Source organism: Ursus maritimus, unplaced genomic scaffold (genome assembly GCF_017311325.1).
Source record: "Ursus maritimus isolate PB19 unplaced genomic scaffold, ASM1731132v1 scaffold_24, whole genome shotgun sequence".
Classification (NCBI taxonomy): Eukaryota; Metazoa; Chordata; class Mammalia; order Carnivora; family Ursidae; genus Ursus; species Ursus maritimus.
The window spans coordinates 17,681,470-17,707,105 of record NW_024424897.1 but is presented as its reverse complement, the minus strand read 5'-3'; the positions used below and the strand labels follow the sequence as shown (position 1 = coordinate 17,707,105).

Genomic DNA, 25,636 nt, shown 5'->3' with positions numbered 1-25,636 from the left:
GTGTGTGTGTGTGTGTGTGTGTGTGTGTGTGTGTGTGTGTGTGTTTTGGGCCAGGGCACACTCACAAAGGGCACACGGGGCTCCAGCAGGAATGTGAGACATGCAGGGAACAGCTTCATGCCAAGTGGGGGAGGAGAGGAAGAGAAGCTTTTCCTGATGGTTCTGGGAGGGAACACAGGAGGGTGAGGGGTCCCAAACACCTTCCCACCCGAGTCCTCTGGCCAGCAGGCAGCCCCAGCTCTTCAGGTGCCAAGCGTGTCCCCCTGGCCTGGGCCGGCCGCCACACCCAGCGCCAGGGCCCAGTGGAGCTCAGCGCCAGGGCCCAGTGGAGCTCAGCGCCCGAGTCCATAACATTCCTCGGAGAGTCAACATAGTCAGGAAAGGCAGGCGGTGCTTCCCCTGTCCCTGGCCAGACACAGTGCGACCGAAGATGGCAGCACCCTTCCGGGCAGGGCGAGAGGTCATAGGAGGGGGCCTCCCCAGAGCCGAAGAAGGAGAGAGGTGAGGGAGGCCACAAGGCATGACAGGGCCAGCCCCGTAGTCCTGCCTGGCATGCCCCGGCTTAGCCCGGACGGCCGCCCAGCTCTCCCTCCCACCAGGCCAGGCACCTGCCAGGACCCCCACCTGCCAACTCCCCGCACAGCAGCCCCACTCACCCTGCAGGAGACATCCTGGGCAAGCCATGGGGAGAGCCCTCTGGCCCCTGTGGCACTTGGTGGTGCATGCAGGCCGGGGAGGAAAGGGAACGGGATTCTGCCCACTCAGTGCTCTGCTCACTGCGAGGATTAGGGGCAGGGCGGAGCGTCAGGGGCGCGGGCGCAGACAGGGGCTCTGGGGAGATAGGGCTGTCAGGTAAAATTCAGGGTGCCAGTTAAATTCACATTTTAGATAAACAAGTAATGTTTTAGTATAAGTTTGTCCCAAATGATCTGTGTTGATTCGCAACTTACGTTTAACGGGGCATCCTGTATTTTATGTGGCAAGCCTATGAGGACACCCCTAGGGGCCGGCAGGGCCTCTGCGGGGGAGCGGAGTCGTGGGCCACGTCCAGGCACAAATCACTCACTCCCTCAAGGTGATAGGAGCTTGGCCCCCGGGCCGGATGTCTGGGTTCAAATCCTCTCTCAGCTCCTTCCCAGTGTTGAACCTCTCTGAATCTCACTTTCTCCTTTGTAAGATGAAGCTAATGGTACCACATACCTCATACAACTGTGAGCAGTAAATGAGCTAATATGTGAAAAGCCCTCGCTCTGTGTTATAAAGGTGTTAATTAGTATTCATTAATTCTGGCAATAAAGAGCCATCATTGAAACCTAGGCTTTGGCGGCTGCCCCTTAGCCGTGTGGGCCTCGGGCTGGTGACTTCACCCCCCACCCCGGCTGATGTGCCCCAGTAACAGCACCTTCTCCTCGGGGGGTGCCAAGGATTAAGTAGGTCCCCGCAGACGCAAGCTCAGCACTCCGTCTGGCTCGGCAGGTGCTCACTGAGCTGGAGCTCTCCAGCTATTCCCTGGCTTCCTAGGGACAGGCTAAGCCTGCAGCCACCCCGGGGGAAGGGACAGGAGAAGGGCCCCAGGCTCCACATATGCTCAGTGAGGGAACGGTGCTCCTTCCTCCTTCCCATCGTCCCAGTTCCCTCTCAGCATGGCCAAAGAGCCCTTTCTTTCCCTTGGGCCCCTCTGAGCCTTTGACCTCCGAGCCACTCCCTGCCCTAGTCTCTTGAACTGAAATAAAATCTGTTGTCTGTTAGCCTAAGGGGTGTGGCCATGACCGTGACAGGGGCAGCCCTGAGAGCCCTCTGGGGAGGAGCTGCGGCTGCTGTGGTGCGGGGAGCTCCCTGAGTGGTGGGCCTGGCCTTGACCACCTGCCGGCCTGGGCCCCAGGACACCCGGGCTTTGTCTCCACCCTGTTCCTGGAGTCAGTGAGGCCTGGGGAAGGGGCATTCCCCAGAAGGTGGACATTCCTTTCTAGGCAGTCACTCAGCAGGACAGGGCAGCGGTGGGACAGGAGGACAGCCCAGGTGACATTCTGACACCTACACAGGTCCTGACAGTGTCACTAGGACTAGGACGGGATGCCTTGAGCTCCCGCGCAGTTTTCCTCATGCCATGGGTTACTCTTCTACGACTATCTCCTGCCGTGTGTTCCCCTGAGGGCAAAGTGCTGTGGTATTCATCTCCGTGGCCCCACCCTCGGCACGGCACCAGGGCAGCACCCCGGCCCTCCCACAGCACCCGCACGCTCTGCAGTGGCCGACTCCAGGGACTGCATCTCTGGCCCCACACCAGCCCTGGATGTCTCGGTGGCACCTCAACTCCCCACGGCCATCCTCCTCTCCCCAAGGCACCACTGCTCCTTAGCCCAGAGAATGACACCGCCACCCACCAGAGACACCTTTCGGATCCCACTGACTGTGGAGTCCAGCCCAGCCCACCTCCGAGGCGGTTCTAGAATCCAGCTTGGCTGCGCTGGCCCAAGTCTGAGCACCACCATAGCTTGACCAACTGATTCCTCGGCCTCCCTCCTCCTGCCTGAGACCCTCTGGGGCTCCTGCTGCCCCCAGGGCAAGTCCATATCTCTATAAGAGGAGGCCTTGAGGATCTGGCCCCCACCTGCCTCGCTCCCGTGCATCGTGCATAGCTCCAGTCTCCCTCTGGCTCTGGGGTGCAGCCAGGGCCCTCGCTGGCTCCCCAGCATCTGATTTGCCCCCTCCCTTCCTAGTACTGTTTCTTTGCCTCATTGTCTGACCTCCTTGCTGATGCCTCCACTCTCTAAAGGGCCAGAACTCTTATTTGTTGCTGAATCCCAGGACAGAGCATAGTATAGGCACTCAATAAATGTCTGCTGAATGCATGAATGATTGGAGGGTAAGGCAGAGATCATGTGTCTTATGTCTTCCTAAGGAGAGTGCCAGGTTCAGTGCTCAGAACATAGAGCTCAATCAATTCAGATCCATGAGTGACAGGAGGAAGAAGCAAGAATGGGGGAGGGGGCAGTGACAAAGAGAAGGCAAGACTGGCAATCGGCACCCCTGAATTCTGCCCAAGATTCACACTGTTCTCCTGGGCAGCCCTGCCCTGTTCCCCCAGCCCCACACCCAACTCTCCATCATTAACTATTTACCAACGGCAGTTCCAATACACCATTTCAGTTTCATGGTACCTACGTTTTCTAAAATACTCACACACCCTCCCCGCCCCGCATTCAAGCCACTTAACCAGCCAGTTGGTCACACTTTGCCCAGGCTCTGAGGGTGTCCCCGCCACAGGGTGGCTGCGCACAGCCTCCATGCCAGCCTTTGCCCTTTAACTAACTGTGTGGCTATCGACAAATTCTTCGACTTCTCTGAGTCAGTTTCCTATCTGTGAAATGGGAATTATACCAGGTACCTCTCGGGAGAGCGAGGAAGACTGAGTGAGGCCACCTGTGTAACTAACCAGTGCGGCGGGTCTCTGGGAGATGCCAATAAGCCACGGTTACATTCCTTCCCCGCAGTCACTCCCCCCAAACCTGAGACGGGAACTCTGCCTTTCTGACTCCAAGGACAGTATTCTCACCAGTTCGACCAGTCCTACCAGTGCTGCGTGGCTGCTGCAACCCCTGTGGGCCTGCGGGGCTGGAGGACTGGCTTGAGAGGCCGGCCTCTTCCACAGCTCCCCTGCCCACGCCCCCAAGGGCGGCCAAGAACCCAGGAGGCCCGGGGCGCCCGCGGACCCTAGAAGGCACGGGGTGCTGGGGAGGCGGGTGAGGGACACCCCGAGGCTGTCTCTCCTACTCTATTCACCAGATCCTCCGGGACCCGAATCCGCGCCCCGCGCCCAAACGCCCACTCCAGCACACCCCGCGGGCGCCTCCTGGTGGGAAGCAAAGGCCACCCGCGCGCCTCGCTCGGCCCCGGAACGTCGGGTGACCGCAGGTGCGACCCCCAGCCGGAACGGTGATGGCATTCCGACCTTCGCAGCCTGGGAAGCCCACGACGGCTGGCCCGCACACCCCCGCCGTCCCAGGCGGCCCCCCGGGACAGCCCGCGCCCACCCCGAGCCGCCCCCGTCGGTCACTGACCCATCTTCTTCAGCGCCCGCAGCCCGGGCCTCCTGCTGCCGCCGTCCGGGGGCACGAGCGCGACGGGCGTCGCGACCTGGGCCGGCAGCGGGGGCTCCTCAGGCCGGCGGCGGCAGCTCCGCCAGCGGCCGCACAGCATGGCTCGGTGGGGCCGGGGCCGGGCCCGGGGTCTGCGCGCGGGGTCAAGGCAGCGGGGACGCGGCTCCGGCCCGGCCCCGGCTCTGCGCGCGGTCCGGAGCGGAGAAACTTAGCGGCGCCCGGAGGGAGTCGGGGAGAGGAGGTGTCGGGAACAGGGAGAGAGGGAGGGATGAGGTCGGGAGAAGGAGGGACCGGGAGGGAGGGGGCGGGGCTGAGGACGGCGCCGGGGGAAGTGCGAGGCGGTGGCAGGGAGGTGTGTCCTCCGCGAGGTGCGGGAAGGGAAGGGGGCCGGCTCGCGTCCCCCCGAGTCTCTGCGTCTGTCCCCCGCTCTCGAGTCCGCCACCCCATTTTCCAAGCGATCCTCGGCTCCCGGCCCCACCGGTGACCGGAGCCCCTATTCAGGGCGTGGGGGGCCAGCGGAGGGACGAGGATTGTCCTCCGGCACAGACACTCTCTCCGTTCTCTGGATCCTGGCTCCAGGGGGACTCAGGACCCCTCTCCACCTTTCCCTTCCCTTCCCGCCGGATCTGCGGGGCGGCTCCTGGGGGGCCGAGGGTCCTCGGGGCGTCCCGGAAAGCCCAGAGAACCCCGAGAGCTGAGCCAGGCGGGAGGACAGCCCAAACTGGAGGGGTGGGGGACCTGGAAGTGATGGGTGGGGGTAGGAAGGCTCTGGCTGTGACGTCATAGGATTAACCCTCTCCGCGCCAGGCCAGTTGCTGGCCCCTCCGTGGCAGAAGTCTCAAAGCTGGGGAAGATGGCGTGGCCCTAAGTCTAGAATCCCCGGCCGAACTCCGGCTCTGGGTTCGAGGCTTGGCTGGGTTGGCGCCCCAGCGGGCATTCGATTGCCCCGAGAAGGCCGCCGCACCCTGTGTAGATGTCCGTGACATCAACCTGTGGGTGAGCGTCGAGTGTGGGTCCTGGTGACCGCCTCGCGTGTTCACTTACTATATGTGACACCATCAGAATATTTGTGCTGGAAGGGTGGGATGGCAGGAGACCAACCCTGTTAGGGTTGTCCGCATCAACTGCCCTAGGTTGGGTGCGGAGAGCCGGGCGCACACCGCCACTCGGCGGCGGCCAAGAGCGTGGCATCTTAAAAAGAAAGCTTAATTCCTCAGGACCTAGATTTGCCACCTACTTGCTCTAGCCCACTTTCAGATATCCTCGACCGAGAGATTCGGCGTACTCGTTCGGGTCCCCACCCCTCTCGGGATATTCTTTCTGCACTTTCGACCCTGCAATTCCCTCCTCCAGAAATGACCTTCCTCATTCTTCTCCTGGCTTACACTCACGTGTTCCAAAACTCAGCTCCAATGCCCCTCCTTCAGAACCCCTCCAGAGCCCCCTCTTCCTCCAGGGCATGACTCCCTTTTTTTAATCCCCAGCGCCTAGAAGAGTTTGAAGAACTGAGTTGGGTCGCTCTGTTCTTCAGGACCTGGGGTCAGCTGACGGACACTGGCTTCCACCAGGGGGCGCAGGGACTCCGCGTTGTGTCACTATGTCCACCAGGTGGCGCTTCCTCCCTCCTCCGGCCCCCACAAGGTTGGGGAGCCGGCCGGAGGATCCGCCTCGACTGATTGGGAGAGGCACAGCTAAACTATTTGCATAATCTTGAAAGGACCGCGCTGAGTGGTTGAGGTGTACAAGACGAAGCTGAAACGGGCTCTCTCATTGGCTTACGTTTCCCCCGGGCGTCCACATCCCGGTCAGATTGGCCCCGGAGGTCAGTCGGAAGCCTACGGCTAGTGGCGACAGAGAACCTAGGTCCGGGTAGTGGGCGCTGCAGGGTGAGTGCCTGACAGCCGAGCGGCTGGGGTAGGGGACCCCAGGGCAGAGCGGGTGGGGGACCAGGGTGGGAGACTGTTGGCCCCGCCCTGACACCTCTTGGCTTGCCCATTCTCCTCTTTAGGAGTTGGAGATGTGCATCTAGAGAGGGAGGGACAGCGCGACCCTTGGCACCTGCCTCCACCCACCCACCGGGGTCCTCTCCGCCCACCCTGGTCCCACCCACGCTCCCCTGGGGTTGGAAAAGGAGTCTTCTCAGCCGCAGCTTCTGACCTCCCGGGGTATCTCACTCAGGACCAGAGCTTAGTTTGCCCCTCTGGAAAGTGGATCAGTGACTTACGGAGGTGTGTGCCGGGTTGGACCGTGGAGGTCTGCTCGCACGGAGATTTGTTCTTGCAGAATCGCTCAAAAGTGGGTCCCCAGGGCTCGGAGCCGCTGGGTATGGGTACCGAGAATGAAAGCCCAGAACCGGACTGCCAGAAACAGTTCCAGGCCGCAGTCAGTGTCATTCAGAACCTGCCTAAAAATGGTGAGGGCACGGGGACCTGCACTTGGGGGTCAAGAAGAGTGGGGTCTGCCTCTGATCCCTGCAGTTTATGCAGATATGCCCCTGCCTGGGCTGCCCTGGGGATCTCCTCTGCCTCCTGCCCCTGTCCAGCTGGGTGGGACCCCTCGCCATCTCTGCCCATTGCTAGGGTGGTTTTCCCCCTACCTCCACTCTCTTGGAGTTGGGGGTGATGCTCTGCCTTCCACTTCCCTCGCCCCTGCCCAGGCTCTTACCGCCCCTCCTACGAAGAGATGCTGAGATTCTACAGCTACTACAAGCAAGCTACCACGGGACCCTGCCTGGTCCCCCGGCCTGGGTTCTGGGACCCAATCGGACGATATAAGTGGTGAGCTCCCTACCAGCCGGGCAAACAAGCCTCAGCTGTCAACCAGCCTCTCACAGCTCTCTGCCCCCCAGGGATGCCTGGAACAGCCTGGGCAAGATGAGCAGGGAGGAGGCCATGTCTGCCTACATCACTGAGATGAAGCTGGTGGCACAGAAGGTAGGCGGAGGCTGCAGGCTTCTTTCTGTCCACAAGGTCCCAGCTAGGTGCCCTGTCTTCTGCCCTTCCAGGGCTGACCCCCATTATGTTTCCTGCACATTGACATACTTGTAGGAATTCCCACCTTCCCCAACCTTGCCTGTCTCTGGTCCCTGACTGGGCACAGGCTGGAGGGGCAGGACAGGGCAGGAGCAGGGTGGAGGGGACCCAGCTCAAGGGGGGATAGGAGAACAGTTAGGAGAGGCCAGCCCCTACCCAACAGACACCCTCCCCCACAGGTGATCGACACAGTGCCCCTGGGCGAGGTGGCAGAGGACATGTTTGCTTACTTCGAGCCCTTGTACCAGGTGATCCCCGATATGCCGAGGCCCCCGGAAAGCTTCCTGAGAAGGGTCACAGGTCAGGCCCCCAGGCTGTGAGCTCCGCAAGTGCGGAGTGAACTTTCTTAGGTCCAGACAGAGGGGGCTGCTCAGTTGGAGGGGGATGTGGGGGCAGAGGGCTCCAGGTGATGTCCCTGTAGGGACTCCAACCAGTGCCCCTGATGGCGTGGGTCTCAGGCAGAGCTCATGGCTGATGGGGAGCAGGGGCTGACCTCACCGGGAAGCACCAGCCTCTTCCCAGCCCCACCTCTGGGTGCTGTGTCTCAGCAGGTTGGAGAGAGCAGGTACTGAATGGAGCTGTTGGGGCTGCGCCAGAGCCTCCCTGCCTCCCCAGGGAACCATCACCCCCAAGTCCAGGTCAGTGCCTGGACCAGAGGGGCAGAGAGCCAAACCCAGAGCAGGGGGAGGTGGGGGGCTTCTGGTGGGGTGGGTGAGGGGAGAAGGCTGGATGCCACGCCTCATGCCCACAGACACTGTGCTCTCCTGTGCTTGCAAAGGCCGGGGGGCGGGGGAGGCGGCAGGTAGGTTCTGGGATTCCGCTTCCAGGACGCACTCCGGGACCCATCTCTGCCTCCTGTGGCAGCGTCTCTAGTGTCCCCTGAGCAGCTGCCTCTGCACTTTACATACCCCTCTCCTTCCATAGCCTCCCTCTGTCACTAATGTTACCTATCCCCTTGCCCAGAGTCCCAGCCACCTAGGGACCCAGACTCTGAAGTTTTCTGTGATTCCCTGGAGCAGCTGGAACCTGAGCTGGTGAGCCTACCCCTCATTCCCTGCCTTCCCCACCCCCCTGGGCGCTGGCTGCCCTACCCCCACCTTTGGACTTTGTGCCTCATCTCAGCAGGTTTGGGCAGAGCAGAAGGGAGCCCCTGGAGGAGAGCCTGACCCCAGAAACAGCTCCATGCTCCCTGCAGAGAAAGGTGAGCCCTTCATCCTTCACCCTTCACCCACTTCTGCCATTCCCTCTGGTTCTGGTGTGCCCCAGGCTTTCCCCTGACTGCCCTCTTGGGGCGAAGGTCAAAGTCTGGCACTGGGGACTTGCCAAACAGCCAGACACCAGCCTGGATGGGCAAAGTCCCTGCCCGGCCCCCTCTCTGTAGGCTTCCCATGTGGGACTGTCAAAGGACAATGATTTCTGTCCTATCTCCTTCTAGAACTTCCAGTGTGCCGTGTCCGTTAAGGGACACTTTCATAAATATTATCTCCTTTATTCCTCTGAGTAAGCAGCCCTGTGAAGGCAGTGACATCTTCTCCTAATTTTCAGATAATAAAATGAGGCTCAGAGACATTTCTGACTTACCCAAAGTCACATAGCTAAGTGGCAGTGCTGAGATTCAAACCCATGGCAGCCTGTTAGCCACTCGGATGGACTTTATAAAAGGCACACTTTACAAGGGATTGTGCTCTACTATTACTTTTCCCCAGACCTGCCCTGGCCTGCCACCACCCTGTCCCTAGCTGGGTTGCCTCCAGAGTCCCCTTCCTTGTGTGTCTGTGCTCCGCAGAGGGCAGCGTGCTGGGGCCCCAAGAATTGGACACGTGGCTGGTGGGGACAGTTCGGGCACTGCAAGAGAGCATGCGGGATGTCCAGGGGAGACTGCGGAGCCTGGAGAGCCTGCCCAGGCTCCCCAATCAGGTGAGCTGCCCTCAAGGCCCAGGGTGAGACTGAGGCAGAACGCCACGGGTCTCTACTCCCGGCCCCTCGTGGAGCCACTTCCGTCTTCTTGTCCTAACCCCGCACCTGCCCACATCTCTGACTTCTGCAGAGAATGGTGTGGCTCCCATGGGTCACAGGCAGGGCAGTCAGGGGGACTGAAGTGCTTCCGCCCTGGAAGGGAGAGCGGGAAGGGCCCTCCTTTCCTGCGCTTACCTCCCTCTGCGGGAAGAGAAACTTGAGCACGAGGGCTAATTCCAACAGTCTGGAAGGCCAGGATGGGCCTGCTCTTTGCACTGGGGCTGGGGATCCCTGTTGCCCCTTCGTCAGGACTTCGGTTCCCAGATTTAGGGTTTGCTCCCAAACAATTCAGCCCTTGCACCCCTCTCTCCCCTCTACTCCTAGATCTGCTTGCCCCTTACACCTGTGCTCCTGCGGCATCAATGACAGCCCCTGCTGAGTGCCAAACACAGGACTCACATTATCTCATTTAATCCACACAACCCGATGAACTAGGCTTGCTTTTCGTTTCCCTTTTACAGAAGTGGAAACCAAGTCTCTTTGAGGCTGAGCTGAGTAATTCAGCCCGGAGGAACCTCACAGAGCTGCTGTGAGGATTAGATGAGATAATGCCCCCCCCCTCCAAGCCATTCTCCAATGGGCTCCATTGTTACTATTACTGTTATTATTTAACATCAAGTGACGGAGCTGGGAGTGGCCCCAGGTCTGTCTCCCTCCAAAGCAAGGACTCACCATTGACTCTGAGTGGGTCTGTTCTTGAGAAGCCAGGGGTGATGGGGGCAGGAGATGGCTGAATTGCGGGGTGTGGGTGATGGCTTGGGTGACCCCTGACCCCCTTGATACTGTGGGTGGCAGCCCAGGTGGCAGGGATTTCCTCAGTCACCCTTCAAGGCCCACCCCTTCGAGGCTTTATTGACTTATTTATTTTACCTTTAACTAATTTTATATGCTGAAGATTTTAAAGATTTCCACCCCGAAATAGCTGGTTTTCCATCTCTAAAAATAAGAACATTCTACTACCTAGCCCAAACGACAACATTTTAGCACACACAAGAACTTCGTATTGTCAAATACTCAGTCCCAACTGAAAGCTCCCAGTTGTCCTGAAATCACCTTCGCCAGCTGCTCTTTCTGTCCAGTCCGGGCACACATGCTGCCTTTGGCCCCTCTGTCCTTTAAGACTCCTTTCATCTAGACCAGCCCTTCTTCCTTGCTACTGACTTATCGGGACTGGGCCAGGGCAGTGATCTTGTAGAATGTTCCTTTTTGGTCTTTCTATTACATCCTTGTGGCTAGTTTACATGACCAGATCATGTCAGATGTGATGTTCTTCACATCAGGGGACACAGATCTGGAGGTCCCGCCATAAAGAATTCTTACACGGACCACTAGCATGGAGGAAGGGGTGACAGTCGGATCCCATCACTGTTAAGTCATGTTTTCCTCTTGCAGCCAGGGACTGTCCGGCTCCCCCATTAACCCCACTGGCCACATGATTTTTGACAATTGATGGATAATCCTTGCCTGGATCAATAATTTATTTGGAAAAAAAATGTTGACTTTTAAATTCTATTATTCCTTTACCACATATTAGGTGTCACTTTTCTATAGTGTCATCTAGGATTTCCCTGAAGTATGGTGCCTTATGGAAAGGCAGAATAAAGGCTTAATTCTTTCTTTTTAATTACCTATTTAAAAGTAAGGAGTTAACAGCTACCTCACTAGTGACAAATTTCCAACTCTCTTTTTGAGTATCATTATGGACTAATGGATTTTAAAGATTCAGTATTTCAATCAACTGAAATTAATTGTGATGTTTACACTGTCACGATTTTGGTCAATGGAGACCCTTTCAAGCTGGGTCCTATGTTCTCATGACATGACCTCATTAATCTCTAAAAGCTTCCTTGCTTTCTGGTACAAGATGTCCCACATTCACCTCTACCTTCCCTGCTCCAGACCTGGAATTAGCCACTTCTCCAAGGAGCCCGGGGTTCCTTTTAGCAGAGAACGATACTTAGAAACTAAAATCTGAGCACCATTTGAAATACGTGGCACCTCCTTTATAATATTGGGTGTTCAAGCCATACCAACAGGCCACTGCTTTGTGGCCCAGAAGAGACAGCCTAGAAGCCAGTCTCTCCACCAGGCAGCTGCTCCAGTCCCCTTGGCACCTGCGATTGTCCTGGGAGGAGGATGTGGGAGGGAACTGGAGGTCAGCTTGTCAGGGACACACTGGGAACCCAGGACTCCATCCCTTCTAGGGGTGCAGATTTGGGTGTAGTGCCTTCTTTGCCCCAGTTTTTACAATCTTAGGAAGGCAGCTCCCCCAGACGAAGCTCCCGCTTAGTTCTGGAAGCAGGTTCCTCGGGAGGGCCCAGTCTGCGGAAGCCTGGGCTGGCCCCTGACTCCCTCCCTCTTGGCAGCAGAGGACCCCGCCCAGTGGCCGGCCCTGGCCCCTCAGGCTCTCGGGTCCCACGCTGCTCTTCTTCCTCCTGTGGCCCTTCATCGTCCAGTGGCTCTTCCGACAGTTTCGGACCCAGAAGAGGTGACTTTCAGTGGCGGGGTCTCTGCAGCCAGCCGAGGTGGCTATGAGCCTGCTGTCCTGCTGTGCCCTGAGCATACCTAGGGTTTAGGAGAACAGCATTAACTCCGTCCCCCCACCACTCAGTGTTTGCCTTTGCACAGCTCCCTTATTGGGGGGGAGGGAGCATTTCAGAGCCCATCCTTCCCCGAGACTTCACACGGACGCCTTCTCCCCTCCCACCCAAACACCCAGGCTCCCTGGTGAGGGTGTAGGAGTGGTGCTCGTCCCAGGTTCTGGGTTGGCCATGACTCGGGGGCGGGGCTGCCGGGTCTCAGCCTCTGCCCTCCCCTCCCTCTGGGTCACCTGACTCTTCTCCCACCCCAGCCTCTCCCGGTGGAGGGCCAGCTCTTGGGCAAGTTGGGTCTTGGGCTGGGGCCTGGAACAATGATTGGCTGAGAGGCTGAAGGAGGGAGGCCAGGAGGCCCGGCCGAGTTGGGGAGGGGGGGAGGGGAGTGAGCTCCGCTTTGCTGGCCTCCGTCCTCCTGCGAACACATACACTCAGGACGTCTTCACAGAAGACTCACTTACAAATGAATGTTTCACTAAATAAAATAAGACCTTAATCTTCTGCCGTCTGGGTCCCCACGGAGTGAAGCGGGAAGCCGGGTCCGGGCGCGCAAGGCACAAGCCTCTTCCCTGCCCCTCCCCCAGTGCCCCGGAGGACGGTCCCGAGAGGCGGGCGGTTTTCCCTCCTCCCAGGGCAGGAGCGGGGAGCGCAGGGGCCTGGGGCCGAGGAGGGCCGGGGTGGAGGGTGGAGGGCGGGCGGGGCGGCCCAGGCGGCCGAGGGAGGAGGGTGGGGCCAAGGCACGGCCCCGCCCCCGCCCCGTCGGCGGGGAGGAGAGGAAGCTTGCTGGGCCCGGGCGGAGGCCGGGTCCTAGCCCGGAGAGAAGGGCGGCTGCTTGGGCCGCAGGGATGGGGCCCGGGGCCCCCCGCCCCCGGAAGTGCCCACCGCCCGCCTCCCCCTCCACAGCTGCTCGCTGCCGGTGCCCCCGGCCATGACCTCCGCGCTCGGGCTTTCCCAGGGAACTTTCTAGAAGGCCAAGACCCAGCGGGAGCCTAGTCCCCGCCCCGCCCTGAGCAGTGGGGGCGGGGCCGGGCGCGGGGAGCCCCCGTCGGGGTGGGCAGAGCGCCCGCGTGGGCACGGAGCTGCGGTTGCCGCTGGCTGCTGGGACTCCGAACTTCTTTTTCCCACCGCCTGGCGGCCTTGGTCTTCCTCTGGTCTGCGACAGCCGTGTCGCGCCCCCTCCCCCTTCGCCCCGGCCCCCCTGGTTGCAGCAGTGGCCCGTATTCGGTGGGGAACCCGCCACTTAGCGCCTCCAGGTTTTAGCGCATGAGAGGCCACTAGCCAGGGGCCCCAACTGCAGAGGGCTGCAGCAGCCTTGAGCCCCTGCAGCTGCCACCGCCTGGACCCCAGGACCTTGCTGCCCGCAGTGAGGAAGAGGCAGTTCTGAAGGCCCCTTCTTGGAGGCCCTTAAACTCCTGAGTTCCCTCTATGCGCTCCTGGCCTTGACCACTACCGTTCGACCCACTGGAAGCCTCAGTCACTCTGTCAGTCCTTCTCTCAAGGTGGGGAGGGCATCCCTCAGGGCAGACACACAGGCCCTGGTGCTCTACGGTCCAGCGCAGGGGCACAGGCAGAGAGACTGAATAAACCCTGTGTAAAGATGGACAACAGCAGGAGAGGGACCAAGGTGGTGCTGGGGATGCAGGAATGGGCACACAACTAAAGTGTGGGACTTGGGCATGATTCTTAACTGCTGAACCTGGGTTGCCTTGTGTGTAAAATAAGGATGAAGATCTCATCATAAGGCAGTCCTGGGTTTTTGGTGTGTGTGTGTGTGTGTGTTGAGATTTCATTTATTTGTCAGCGCACAAGCAGAGGGAGCAGCAGGCAGAGGCAGAAGGAGAAGCAGGCTCCCCGCTGAGCAAGGAGCCTGATGCAATTCCAGGACCCTGGGATCATGACCTGAGTGGAAGGCAGACGCTTAACTGACTGAGCCACCCAGGTGTCCCCAGTCCTGGGTTTTAAATGACCAGGACATGTAAAATGCCTGGCAGTGGGTTAAAACTCAGCTAATATCAAGGTGCCTGGCCTCTAGTTTGACAGAATTCTAGAATTCCACAACCTACCACTCTGCCCACTACTCCCCACGCATGACAAATGAGCCCTGTCCAGTAAACCGAGGGTGGCTGGTCTCAGTGGTACCTTTCAATCCCCCTGAATGAGGGTACCCAGAAGTCCTCTGGAGCCTGAAAATGTGGTAACCATAAAGAGATCTCTGACTCCCATTCAAGTTCTCTGCAAAACCTCTTTTCCCCAGTGAGCTCTCAGTGTGAGGGGCAGCTCTAGCGCACAAGGAGTCTCCGGCATGACTGATGCACAGGGCAGGCCTTTCAGATGCACCGAGTTCTTGGAAGCCCAGGGACTGGAGTGGTCAATTTCAGAACAGCTGGATGTACCCTAGAGGCACTCTTGCTTGCTTCTCCCTTGGGGCATGCCCATCACCACCTCCCCATGGAACCACTCCTGAGTTCCCAGACAAGTCCTTTCTTTGGACACGATGCTTGCTCTTTATAGAATGCCCTTCTTCATGCCACTGGGACTGAAAACACTTCATCCTTCTGAGAGCCAAGAAGACCTGTCCCCCACGAATCCTGTCCATAATTCCCAACTCCTGAGCAGCCTGGCTTACTAGCTCCTTGCCAGGATTTTCTTCATTTGTCATTTTGGCTCACAGTGGTTTAATGGCCTCTCCACACTGTCCATGAGCAGCAAGGTTGACATTTTATTCATCATTTTTCCTTCCTAACAAATGTTTGCTAAATGAAGAAATGAGGGCTTTAATTAGGCTGAAGCTGTTGGAAATGGAAAGGAACTAAATCCAAAGTTCTTGAGAAAAAAGAGAATTTTGTTTGTGAAAGAAAAATGACACAAGGATCACAAAGACGTTCGTTCTAGCAAGAATTGCCACTTAGTTGTCATGTGACCTTGGACAAGTCACTTCATTTCTCGGAGTCGCAGAGATTTCTTATCTCTAAAATGGAGACAATCATTCCTACCCTAACTCACGGGGCTGTGGTGGGGTCAAATGATTGTGTGTAAAAAAATGTTATACGTTAGAAAGAGGTCCAAACATAAGATGTTGCTATTAAGAAATAATAAGAATGGGTCACGGGCGTGTGGCAAGAGGGAGAGGCTGTTACTACACTGAGATTTTAGGCCTAAATGATTAGAGCGGAGAGTTTGGGCTACTCCAGCGCCCTATCCTCTGGGCTGGAGCTTGAAATCTGGAGAATTTTCTCAAGGAGACTGTGTCACCTTCCCTCCCCCATGAGTCTACCCCAAAGTCCTGGGCGAGCATCCCCCTGCCCCCATTTCTGGGCAAGACCTCCTCTTTGGGGAGGCCTCTGACTCCGTTCCCTCCCAGTACTGCTCAGTGCCCACTGATGAAGAAGAGGCTCTGTGGATGGTACCCCTTCTCTCTCAGATAGCCATGGTCGATTATTTAAACTCGGGATTAATTTTGAACCTTCTCCCCCCGCCTCTCCCCAAAGAGGTCCATCGGCTGGCCCGGACTGCCTTGTCTGAGCTCAGAAAATGTTCCCGGTCAGCTCGGAACTGAAGAGACCAAGTCGGCCCCAGGAGGCCATTTTCTTCGACAGAACCTGGGCCCCCGGTGCGAGGCCTTCCCGCCCCGGGTCTCCTGGGAGCCCCAGGTGCACACCCCGCGCTTCCCGGAGCCCCGCCCAGGCGAGAGGCTCGGTCATGGCCCACCCGCCCACCGTTTTGTCCTGGTCCTGGGGCGGCCGCGGCCCTGAAAGACTAGGCCTGGACTGGGGCTCGGCCACTTTCGTCCAGCGGTCCCAAGGCCAGTCCGAGGGTAGAAGTCGTCCGGGACTCGAACCTGCCTTCTCATCCTCCGAGGCCTAGTCCGGGGTTGCTGCACTAATGCAGTCACACTGTCCCTTTAAGGCGGCACTTTTTATTCTTCATTTGTTTACTTCTTCATACGCTTTTGGTTTTTTACAAAATGTGTGTACAATATCCTTCCGCAAATGTCAGTCCCAGGAATTAACCACATACACCTTGTAGCCATTCCTGTAATCTTAAGAATCGAAAGTTATTAGCCATAGGCCAACATCTCTCTTTATAGGATTTAATCCTCTTTTACACCGTAGGGACTACTTTTTAGGGATAAACCATTTTTGCTTTAGCTAACAAATGTTTATGACCTTCAGAACCCTTCCGCAGAGGACAGAACACAATAATACCCTTTAAAACGCACCTTTTCATAAAAATATTCTGTGTAGGCCCTCAGAGGCCATCGAATCTTCTTGTATTCCTGAAGCAGAATGGTATAGTCCAAAGCCCGCCCCATCGTCTCTGCGATTGGCTTTCCTTCTTCGGCGAGACGTGTGACTCCTGGCCAATGGTCACTCACGTTTCTCCAGCGAGGGCTATGCGATGGAAGGAGGCGGCCTGGAAGTCACCCCCTACGCGTTCTGGGATTGGCTACGTCGCACGGCGCGCGCGGACGGCGGCTCCAAGCGATGGGAACTACGACTCCCAGCTTCCTGAGATGGGGACTCCGTTACGCATGCGCACGGGCGGGGCGGATAGGCTTCTATATAAAAGGGGCGCAGAGGGCTGGGAGGCAGCAGTTGGAAGTTGGCAGGTGGAGAGGCAGGTTGGGAGGGGAAGTCGGGGGAGGAGGCGGAAGAGTTGTTGTCGGAAGGGGGAGGAGGGAGGGAGGAAAAGAGGAGGAGGCGGTGGAGATCTGAGCTGAGCCGAGCATCGAGCCAAAGGGGAGATGAGTTTGTCTGTCCTCGGCTGAGGCTCCGGCCGGGCCTAGGGAACTGGGAGCTCGGGTTGGAGCGACACCCGTGGAAGTGGGAGGAGGTGGCTCTGGGACTTTAACCCCTTGTGGGCTCTGCGGCAGGGGATTTAACCCTTTGTGGATTCGGCCCCTCGGAGGCAGCGTCATCGGGTAGTTTTAACCCCTTCGGGGCTGGGTTTAACCCGTTGGACTTAACCTCATCTCCTTGCCCACCAACTCCTCGATCGTGGGGGCGCTCTGCGGGGACGCTTGAGGTCCACCCCCTTTGCACATTACGTACTGTTACTGCTGCTGCACCCCCTTGGACCCGCTAGCTGGCCGCGCTGTGGGCACTTAACCCTTTACTGACTTGAGCTCTCCCAAGTTGCAATTGGAGTTTGTTTACAGGAGGACTGGCTAAAGGCGTCACTGCAGGAATTACAGACCGAAGAGGACTCTGCTGGACATTTTTTAAAAGAAAAGAAAAACCTCTTTTTTCCTTAAGGACTTACAGCCAAAATTTTTCAAACTTCGAGAAGAGGACTCTATTAGCCATGGCCGAGCCACTCTTGTCAGAGTACCAGCACCAGCCTCAAACTAGCAACTGTACAGGTGCTGTTGCTGTTCATGATGAGCGGAACCCCGATCGCCCCCCAGGCGCGGAGGAGCGGGTACCCGAGGAGGACAGTAGGTGGCAATCGAGAGCGTCCCCCCAGTCGGGTGGCCGTCCGGGGCAGGAGGGGGAAGGGAGCTTGGAGCCGCAGCCGCCTCCCCTGCAGACCCCGGTCCGTCCAGAACCTAGCTGCCCCCAAGCAGGCAAGAAGGGCCAGAATGGGGACGACTTGTCCGCTGGCGGAGCCCCCCCGCCGGCGGCTGGGGGGGAACCGAGGCCCGAGGCCGAGCCTCTCGCACAGCCATGTCTTGACTCCGAGGCCAACAAGTTGGGGGCTCCTGCTGCAGGGGGCGAGGAGGCGTGGGGACAGCAGCAGAGACAGCTGGGCAAGAAAAAACACAGGAGACGCCCCTCCAAGAAGAAGCGGCACTGGAAACCGTACTACAAGCTGACCTGGGAGGAGAAGAAAAAGTTCGACGAGAAACAGAGCCTGCGAGCTTCAAGGATTCGAGCTGAGATGTTCGCCAAGGGCCAGCCTGTCGCACCCTATAACACCACGCAGTTCCTCATGGATGATCACGACCAGGAGGAGCCGGATCTCAAAACCGGTCTCTACCCCAAGCGGGCCGCTGCCAAATCCGACGACACCAGCGATGAGGACTTCATGGAAGAAGCGGGCGAGGAGGATGGGGGCAGCGATGGGATGGGAGGAGACGGCAGCGAGTTTCTGCAGCGGGACTTCTCGGAGACCTACGAGCGGTACCACGCGGAGAGTCTGCAGAACATGAGCAAGCAGGAGCTCATCAAGGAGTACTTGGAGCTGGAGAAGTGCCTCTCGCGCATGGAGGACGAGAATAACCGGCTGCGGCTGGAAAGCAAGCGGCTGGGTGGCGACGACGCGCGTGTGCGGGAGCTGGAGCTGGAGCTGGACCGGCTGCGCGCCGAGAACCTCCAGCTGCTGACGGAGAACGAACTGCACCGGCAGCAGGAGCGAGCGCCGCTGTCCAAGTTTGGAGACTAGACTGAAACTTTTTTGGGGGAGGGGGCAAAGGGGACTTTTTACAGTGATGGAATGTAACATTATACACATGTGTATATAAGACTGTGGACCTTTTTATGACAATAATCAGAAGAGAAAATCCCCCCGGCTTTGGTTGGTTTGGTAAATTTAGCTATGATGTAGCTTGCGTGCTTTTCTCCTGTTCTTTAATTATGTGAAACTGAAGGGTTGCTTTTCTTGTTTTCCTTTTTAGAAGTTTTTTTTTTTTAAATGTGTAAGTAACTTGACCAAGTTATAATGCATTTTTCTGTTAAAAATCCCCTCCTTAAACGGAGCTATAAGGTGGCCAAATCTGAGAACCATTAAATTCATTCTAGCTATAATAAATTTAATATTTGTAAATGTAACATAGTTTCAGTGTGATTTCTAGAGCTAATTCAAAATAGTGATTTAAGTGACTGCATTGGGGGGGTAAAAAAATCATTAAATTTGTCAGTTTGCAAAAAACAATCTTTAATGGGACAATTTTCAATTTGCTGATTTTTCCCTTGAATGGGTTTTAATGTGCTAAATATACAGTTCAGGCAAAATATAAAGATTAATGATCTTCAATACTTATGTGTGCTCGCTTTCTAGTGCCTTGGTTTTCTTTTTTGATGCTGGAGAAAGAAACCAGTGTTGGGTGTTTGGGGAGCAGAAAGTGGCTACCATCAGAAGCTTAAAATTCAATTCTACTTCTCAACAGCCATTTGAAAGTCTATTAGCAAAACCGTAAACCTAATTTGGTAGTTTGTTAGGTTAGACAACTGACAGTCTCATTTCATTCCTACAAATAGGTTTTTAGTGATTCCTTCACCTCCCCAATAAAGCTGGAAGAAGTTCCTGGATGTCTGAAAAAGGCTCTTGGAAACCCCTTGCTTTTTCAGTGCAAGCAATGGTTGGATAAACTTGTGTGGCAGTACTTTGTTAAGACATTTGGAGGTAGGAAATACTGGATTTATAGAGGAAATGGTTGTTTGGGGCATTCCAAGAACTTACCCTAATTATCTAATACTTAGGTGCTCCCTATACTAAAAAGAATAGGAACTGTCCACCTTTTCATGAGGGTCAAACCAAAATTAGAAATCCCCCCCCCCCCACTGCAAATCAAATGTAAAGCTTCTGGTTGCGGAGCTAAATTAAGTCCTTACGGGCCGAGTGGGAACCCTGTACATTCATTCCCTGTAGAGCCGCTAGTCCCTAATAGCTGCTTAAGCTCTGGAATAGTTGTTCTTGAAAATGCAGGGAGACCCTGGGAATTAATTTCTGCCCCCAAATCAAAATAGTAAGCAATTATGATTGTTGGTAGACAATCTCTCCTTCGCTGTCCTGCCTGCATCCCTTGCAGTATATTAAACTTCTATCCTTTAAAAAAAAAAATCTTCCTCATCGTGGTTAATCCAGCCCATCTCCACCTACCCTGTGTCAGTGTTTCCCTAGGGCAAATGCATTGCTCAGATCACTAGTACAGGGCTTCCTTAATTTGGGCCCTTACAATCCAGAGGGCACTGGGATTCATGAACCCCACGAAGTTCTATGTAGACTTGTGTTACATGTACATTTTTCTGGGGAGGGTTCAAGAGAATCTTGAGACTGTCAAACTCCTTGAAGGTTAAAAACCTCTGCAGGGAAAGGGGGGGAAGAACCACGAAACTCCCACTGGAAAGCTTGCTTTTGTATCTAAATGGAATAGTGGAGGTGGCAGGAACTTCAAGAGTGAAATGCACCTTATGATGCATAAGCATTCACAAGTCAATTAATCAAGGGGAATTATGCTGGTCAAGAACTGACTCAGGGCCTTCAGAGCTGGACTAAGCTGGCCCTGTTCTGGCAGACGGTCCACTGAAGACAATGTGTGATCAGTTTTTCTTTTGGGCTAAAAATTACATTAAATGTCTATTTTGAAATAGTTTTCGTGTTTTTTAAATTTTCCTTCTGCTATGACATCATGCAGTAGTCCCAGAAACACGGCTGCTTGTGGAACGGCAGCAACACTGCCCTCTGGCTGTATGTGCAGAGCAGCCTCATTTTGACTGCACCATGCAGCCGCGATAACCTCTGATTGCAGAACTTCTTAGTAAGATGGATTTAAGTTTAATGATCTTGTTTCGCCCACGATCAGTCTTAGAAACACTCTGTAAGTACATTTATCAACAGAAAAAAGAAGTATGTCTTACTCTTAGGAGACAAATTCAGTCTAGTCTTTAAAAATACACAAATAGTTTTAAGTAACTCACAAATGACTTGGATTTACCTTGAGATATGCAACTTTCTGAACTTTGCTTCCAAAGGCACTTTATAATATGTATTGCATTTATGTTCTTAGAATGATGACGTTTGTGTGAAATTTCAGTTTTCTATCAACACTTTCTACATTGAAACACTTGAGTAGCACACTGCTCTCAGGACAGAGAAAAAGACTGAATTACTTATATTAACGGGGTGGGGGGGGCAGGCTGTGGTAACAAATGATCCTCAAAACACTTGAGGATCTCTAGCCTTTCACTAAAGTCCTCTCTTCCAAACATTTTAACTGAGCTGCTCAAAAGACCACGCTCACACATTGGCAATTTCAGTTTGTTCCCTTTCTTATCATAGGGAGCCTGGGTATCCAGCCAGGGCAAAGTGCTTCCTAAACATTAAGACAGATGGCTGGAAAGCTTAATCCCCCCTTGAGCAAGGAAAACTTGGGGGGCTAGCCTAGAATATAAAGTGGACCTTGGGAGATAGGGATCTTTAGATCTGTTTTTGGGAAAGCCAGGGAGGTCCAGATTGGTTTAATTCAGAAAAATAGACTAGGAGAGAGGCTCCTGGGTGGCTCAGTCAGTTAAGCGTCTGCCTCAGGTCATGATCCCAGGGTCCTGTGATGGAACCCGGCATCATGCTCTCTGCTCCACGGGGAACTTGCTTCTCCCTCTCCCTCCACTCCCCCTGCTTGTGTGCTCTGTTAAATAAATAAAAAAAAAATTAAATAGACTAGGTATCTCTAAAGAGAGAAAACATAAAAATTAGGCTAGTTTAGGAGTCAAAAAACCGGGGTCCTAGTCATATCTTTAACATATACTACTAGCAGTGTAACCCTGGAAACAACTGAGCCCCATTCTTCATCACCAAAATGGGCCTGTGCCTACTTTACAAAACGGCTATCAGCATTAAACAAGATAGCATGAAAATATGTTATACAAAAGTAAGCTACCATTGACATAATTATTGTTTTTTCTTTTTTTTAGTAATCTCCATGCCCAATGTGGGGCTCAAACCCACAACCCCGAGATCAAGAGTCACCGGCTCCACCAACTCAGCCAGCCCCTTATTGTTTCTTAAGACCGGAGCAGTTGCCTGGTTGATTGGTATTTTAATTTTCCCTTCATCCAGAGTAAAATTAAAATCCTTTGCTTGGGAAAATGTAAATAAATATACTTTACCCTAATGACTTTAAAAGTTATAGAAAAGAAAAAAGAAATCAAAGAGGGAATCCATAGAAAATTTTAAAAAACCAACAACACCCAAAAAACAAAACCACAAACAGTTTACCTTCAGAAAATCAAGAGCTGGCTATATTTAGTTAAATGTCAGGTAATGAATGCACCACAGGATTCTCCCTGGCCACTTACACCCAGAACAGCTAGCAACAAATATTCACAACATCGTGATGGCAAAATTGGCTAGAGCTGAGATAGTACTTGTACCTAAGTACACTTGAGTTTGTGAGGTTTGTTTTTTGAAATTATTTTTCAAATTTGACAAGAACACTGGAATAAAATTCCACTTTACTATTCTTTCTCTCACATAAGGTGTAGATGGGTTGATGCTAAAAATGAAAAATAATTTTTAAAGTGAAGAAAATGTCAAATTCAGGCCCTGAACACAGTGGGATCTGCTGACCAAAGGGTAACAGTCATACTTTGCAAGTGGGACAGAATATACAGTGTAGGGGCGCCTGGGTGGCTCAGCCGTTAAGCGTCTTTCAGCTCAGGACATGATCTTAGGGTCCTGGGATTGAGCCCCGCATCGGGCTCCCTGCTCAGCGGGAAGCCTGCTTCTCCCTCTCACAATCCCCTTGCTTGTGCTCCCTCACTCGCTGTCTCTGTCAAATAAATAAATAAAATCTTAAAAAAAAAAAAAAAGAATATACAGTCTAGGAGGCAAAGATTCAATCTTGAGCCAGTTGTCTTTGAATACTGGAAAGCTTATCACCTCATTCCACTTCTTGTTGAAAAAAAACAAAGGCTGAGTTTCGACAGATCAATACTTAAGCTCTCACACATCCTCCTGAATACACTTTTCCTTGGGTTTTACTTAGAGGTGGTTCAATTATGACAAATGATATATCAGCAAGGTCAAGGGCAGGAATAATCCTAGTAGTTTACTAATAAACCTCTGCACACCAACAAAATTCTTTCAAATGGCTGAGCTGCTATAGGAAACTGTTGGTAAGTTTTTTGAAATTGCTAGTGTGGTCTCTCAACACAGCACCAAGAGCAGTTGCGTCTGGCTTAAGTTTTTTCAAGAGCAAAAATTCAGAAGGAAATCGTACTTTCATTCTTCATATTCTATTTCACACATCCACTGACTTTATGCGAAGTGTTAAAAAAGCCCTGGGTTTGCAGTGAGCAAAAAGGTTATTCCTGAAGGAAGATGTGGGAACTCAAGTGCCCCATGCCAAGTATATTCGAGAAAATGATAGCATCACTGCTCTTGTGAGATACTCAGTAGAACTTGTACTAGCCTCCAGAGGGTCAGAGAAGGAGATTAATTTGAAGTCTGAAGCCTGCTTAAACACAGCATTCTGCAGACCTGGATAACTTCACTACAACTGTTAGGTAAAGGCAGGAAACCAAACTGGAGGATAGAAAGGAAATGTCTAAGAGGTTAGTTCTACCTTCCTCTCTAGTTATTCCTAAAAGTGTACTTAACAAAACGGCAATCGTGAGCAATTTAAAAAAAGAGAAAATTCAAAGAGAAAGATGGTGAGAGCCAAAACACAATATAAAAATTGGTTAATTATGGAAATTAAATCAAAAGCAAGGATCTTCATCCTAAAGAGGACTGCTGCAAAGAATCAATCCCACCCTTCAATGAATTCTGCTCTCACAGAGCCACCAGGCCCCAGGAGTTGGTCATCAGGGTCAAACACCCAGGATTTCCGAGCAACAACTGCTTGGTACCCTAAGAAACTGACCCTCCTTCAGCCTAGTTGGATGGCTACCCTTTGTGCTGCCAAGGGCAACCAAGGCCACATTTCAGTAAGGCAGGCCTCCCAAATGCCCCAAATAACCTCTGAAGCAGAAGTTCTCTATTCCCAAATAACGAAGTTTTGGTAAGTAAATGTTTACACAGCTACTAAAGAGTAGTTACTCCTCAAGGTATTTATGTGGGAGATAGCACTGACATTATTTTCAAATCAGGAAACTGAGGCATACAGGGTTTGTAGACTTTGTCATAAACCCCAAAGGAGCTCATCTGAAAGGGGACAGCTGAGGAGGAAGTTGAAGGTCTGGCTGAACATTAGATGAATAGACTCGGCAACAAAATGACCAGTTTGGACTCATCTTCGGGATCTGGCCCCTGGCCAAGCCAATCAAGTCAGTGGCAGCACACAAAGAAATAGAACTTGGGAGTTCCTAACTTCCAGTCCTATGTTTTGCTCAGAAGATAATCAAGGGAGCATTCATAAACTAGGTTTATTCCCAGCCTTCCTTATCAAGCAATGGAAAAGCTTGTGGCTCAACCTTAAAGATGGTAACCTTTCATCTTTATAAATGAGTAACACATTTCTGCATCTGGCACAGTATTCTCCACCTAGTAGCATCCAAAGGTTTAACTACATTACTTCACAATGGAGGATGAATCACAAGAGTCTGGGATCCTCCTCCATTAAACTGACAGAAGAACCACAAGGATAATCTTTAAAGCCCCTTTCAGCTCCTAAGACTATTTAACTTAACTCCTACCAAGTTAATGTCAGCTTCTCCTCACTCCCATCTTCTCTTGATCTGAAGAACGGTGTAATATTAACATGACCTAAGCCAAAAGTCAACCTACAGTATGAATCAAGTGTACTGCATTTAGTGGTTCAAATTTTGGATTAAGAAATCGAGTCAATGGTGATCGTATTTTCGCAATCCAGCTGTAAGACTTTTTCTGAGAACATCTCAGCGTAGGGGGAGATATAGATAAGGCTATGGAGTTGTCATTTACAACTTAAAAAAAATTATTAATAGGAGGGCAGCTTCAGTTCTCAAAACCCTTTCAAGGTTCTTGCTAATAAAGCCAAAGGCTCAGGAATGATATGACCATGTGTGACTGGCAATGAGATTCATCACAAGATACCCTCAAAGGTAAAGTTCACTACCCAGTCACTCATACTTTAGAGTTCACCTAAGCATAATTTTAACTGACATTTTAGCAACAAAATAATTAAGATATCCCTGAGCTGTATGTAAATCTCTCTGAAGTTAGCTTTGAGCAGTAGGAAACAAGACCGTTTAATCTGTAACTCAAGAGAAGAATTTCACATCAAACTTCAATCCTTAAGAAGCTGCCATAGCTGTAATATAAGGTTGAGTGTTTATTTTTTTCAAAGGTCTCCCCCACCACCCAAACGCTGCAAATATGAAGTAGCTCAAAACTTCAATTTCTATCTTGGTAGCATCTGGAATCCACAGAAGTGATTTTTCAATTACTTGGAAATTCAAAATAGAGGTTCCCTAGTAACAATGCACAGTGGCAAAATATTCCCCATTTTGTTTAGTTTGTGGGAGAAAAGTTCTATAAACTGGAAAGAATCTGTAGTCTTATAAAGATTACGTTGGAATTAGTTCGTTTTTTCCTCTAGGAGGGCAGCCATTTCTCCAAAAATTTTGGTAGAAGTCATGGCTCAGATTTCAAAACGCAAACAGATGTTCCTGAAGCATCCGAAACGGGCCACTCCACTTTTATTCCCAGAGCCATGGCCACTCGGTTATTTTGTGTCCCCCAACCCTGTAAAGGGCAAAACTTAACCCCTCTTTAGTGTAAACTTTCAAAAGAAGTGCAACAGCACATTTTTGGACTTTCCCAAACTGGCTGGGGACGTGCAAGGTCAGGTCTTTCCAAGAATCGGGGCTGGAAAGAAATCTTGAGGGAAAGAGCGCTCAGATTTCCAAGCATTCGGCTCGTGAAGGTTTCCACGAGCCTCTTATCTACCTAGTTCCAGGGGAAATTTGTGGTTGCTACTGTGGGAAGAAGGTTGTTCCTTCTCGAAGCCGGGGCCGCGGGATGGCCTTGGTGTATGGGGGAAGATGGTGGGTGCACCCGGCTCTCCGCCCTCGGGGCCTCCAGCTGCCTGCCACGCCAGAAGGACACGCGGCCAGAGCTGGGACCTCCGCCCTCCCCCGCGGCGCCAGTCTTTGGAATCCGGCGTCGCCCCCACCTCGCCCGTCGAAGCGGGGGCAGCGCAACGCTGGGCCCCGCCGCCAAACCCAGGCCGCTTGGGGGTGGGGAGAGAAGT

The 25,636-nt window shown here is 53.4% G+C and overlaps 3 protein-coding genes and 1 long non-coding RNA gene across 13 annotated transcripts in view; 2 read left to right on the top strand and 2 right to left on the bottom strand.

The window, feature by feature from the left end:
* PLCD3 (phospholipase C delta 3) overlaps positions 1-4,215 on the bottom strand; it is an 18,025-nt gene extending 13,810 nt beyond the window's left edge. For all 3 annotated transcript variants that reach the window (XM_040640492.1, XM_040640494.1, XM_040640493.1), the window contains exon 1: positions 4,062-4,215. In XM_040640492.1, coding sequence (XP_040496426.1) covers positions 4,062-4,200 — 139 coding nt within the window. In that variant the 5' untranslated portion in view covers positions 4,201-4,215. The remainder of the gene's footprint in view (positions 1-4,061) is intronic.
* A 1,655-nt stretch (positions 4,216-5,870) lies between these two features.
* ACBD4 (acyl-CoA binding domain containing 4) lies at positions 5,871-12,243 on the top strand. Of its 7 annotated transcripts, none has more exons than XM_040640488.1 (10): positions 5,871-5,986; positions 6,109-6,513; positions 6,757-6,877; positions 6,949-7,033; positions 7,312-7,432; positions 7,684-7,770; positions 8,096-8,166; positions 8,258-8,333; positions 8,839-9,049; positions 11,515-12,243. In XM_040640488.1, the coding sequence occupies exons 2-10, from the start codon at positions 6,426-6,428 to the stop codon at positions 11,681-11,683; spliced, it is 1,029 nt and encodes a 342-aa protein (XP_040496422.1). In that variant the 5' UTR covers positions 5,871-5,986; positions 6,109-6,425; the 3' UTR covers positions 11,684-12,243. The 7 variants fall into 7 exon arrangements, with proteins under 7 accessions (XP_040496422.1, XP_040496420.1, XP_040496419.1 ...); XM_040640486.1 differs by having other exon boundaries at positions 8,255-8,333; positions 11,518-12,243; XM_040640485.1 differs by having other exon boundaries at positions 8,255-8,333.
* Positions 10,601-12,433, bottom strand: LOC121104980. 2 transcript variants are annotated; one of them, XR_005837363.1, is made up of 2 exons: positions 12,204-12,433; positions 10,601-11,713 (listed from the first exon to the last, which is right to left on the bottom strand). It is a non-coding gene; the product is annotated as an uncharacterized LOC121104980 (long non-coding RNA). The 2 variants fall into 2 exon arrangements; XR_005837362.1 differs by having other exon boundaries at positions 12,234-12,433.
* A 3,239-nt stretch (positions 12,434-15,672) lies between these two features.
* On the top strand, positions 15,673-18,717 carry HEXIM1 (HEXIM P-TEFb complex subunit 1). The gene has a single exon (XM_008693563.2). The coding sequence runs from the start codon at positions 17,047-17,049 to the stop codon at positions 18,124-18,126; it is 1,080 nt and encodes a 359-aa protein (XP_008691785.1). The 5' UTR covers positions 15,673-17,046; the 3' UTR covers positions 18,127-18,717.
* The last annotated feature ends 6,919 nt before the right edge of the window (positions 18,718-25,636 follow it).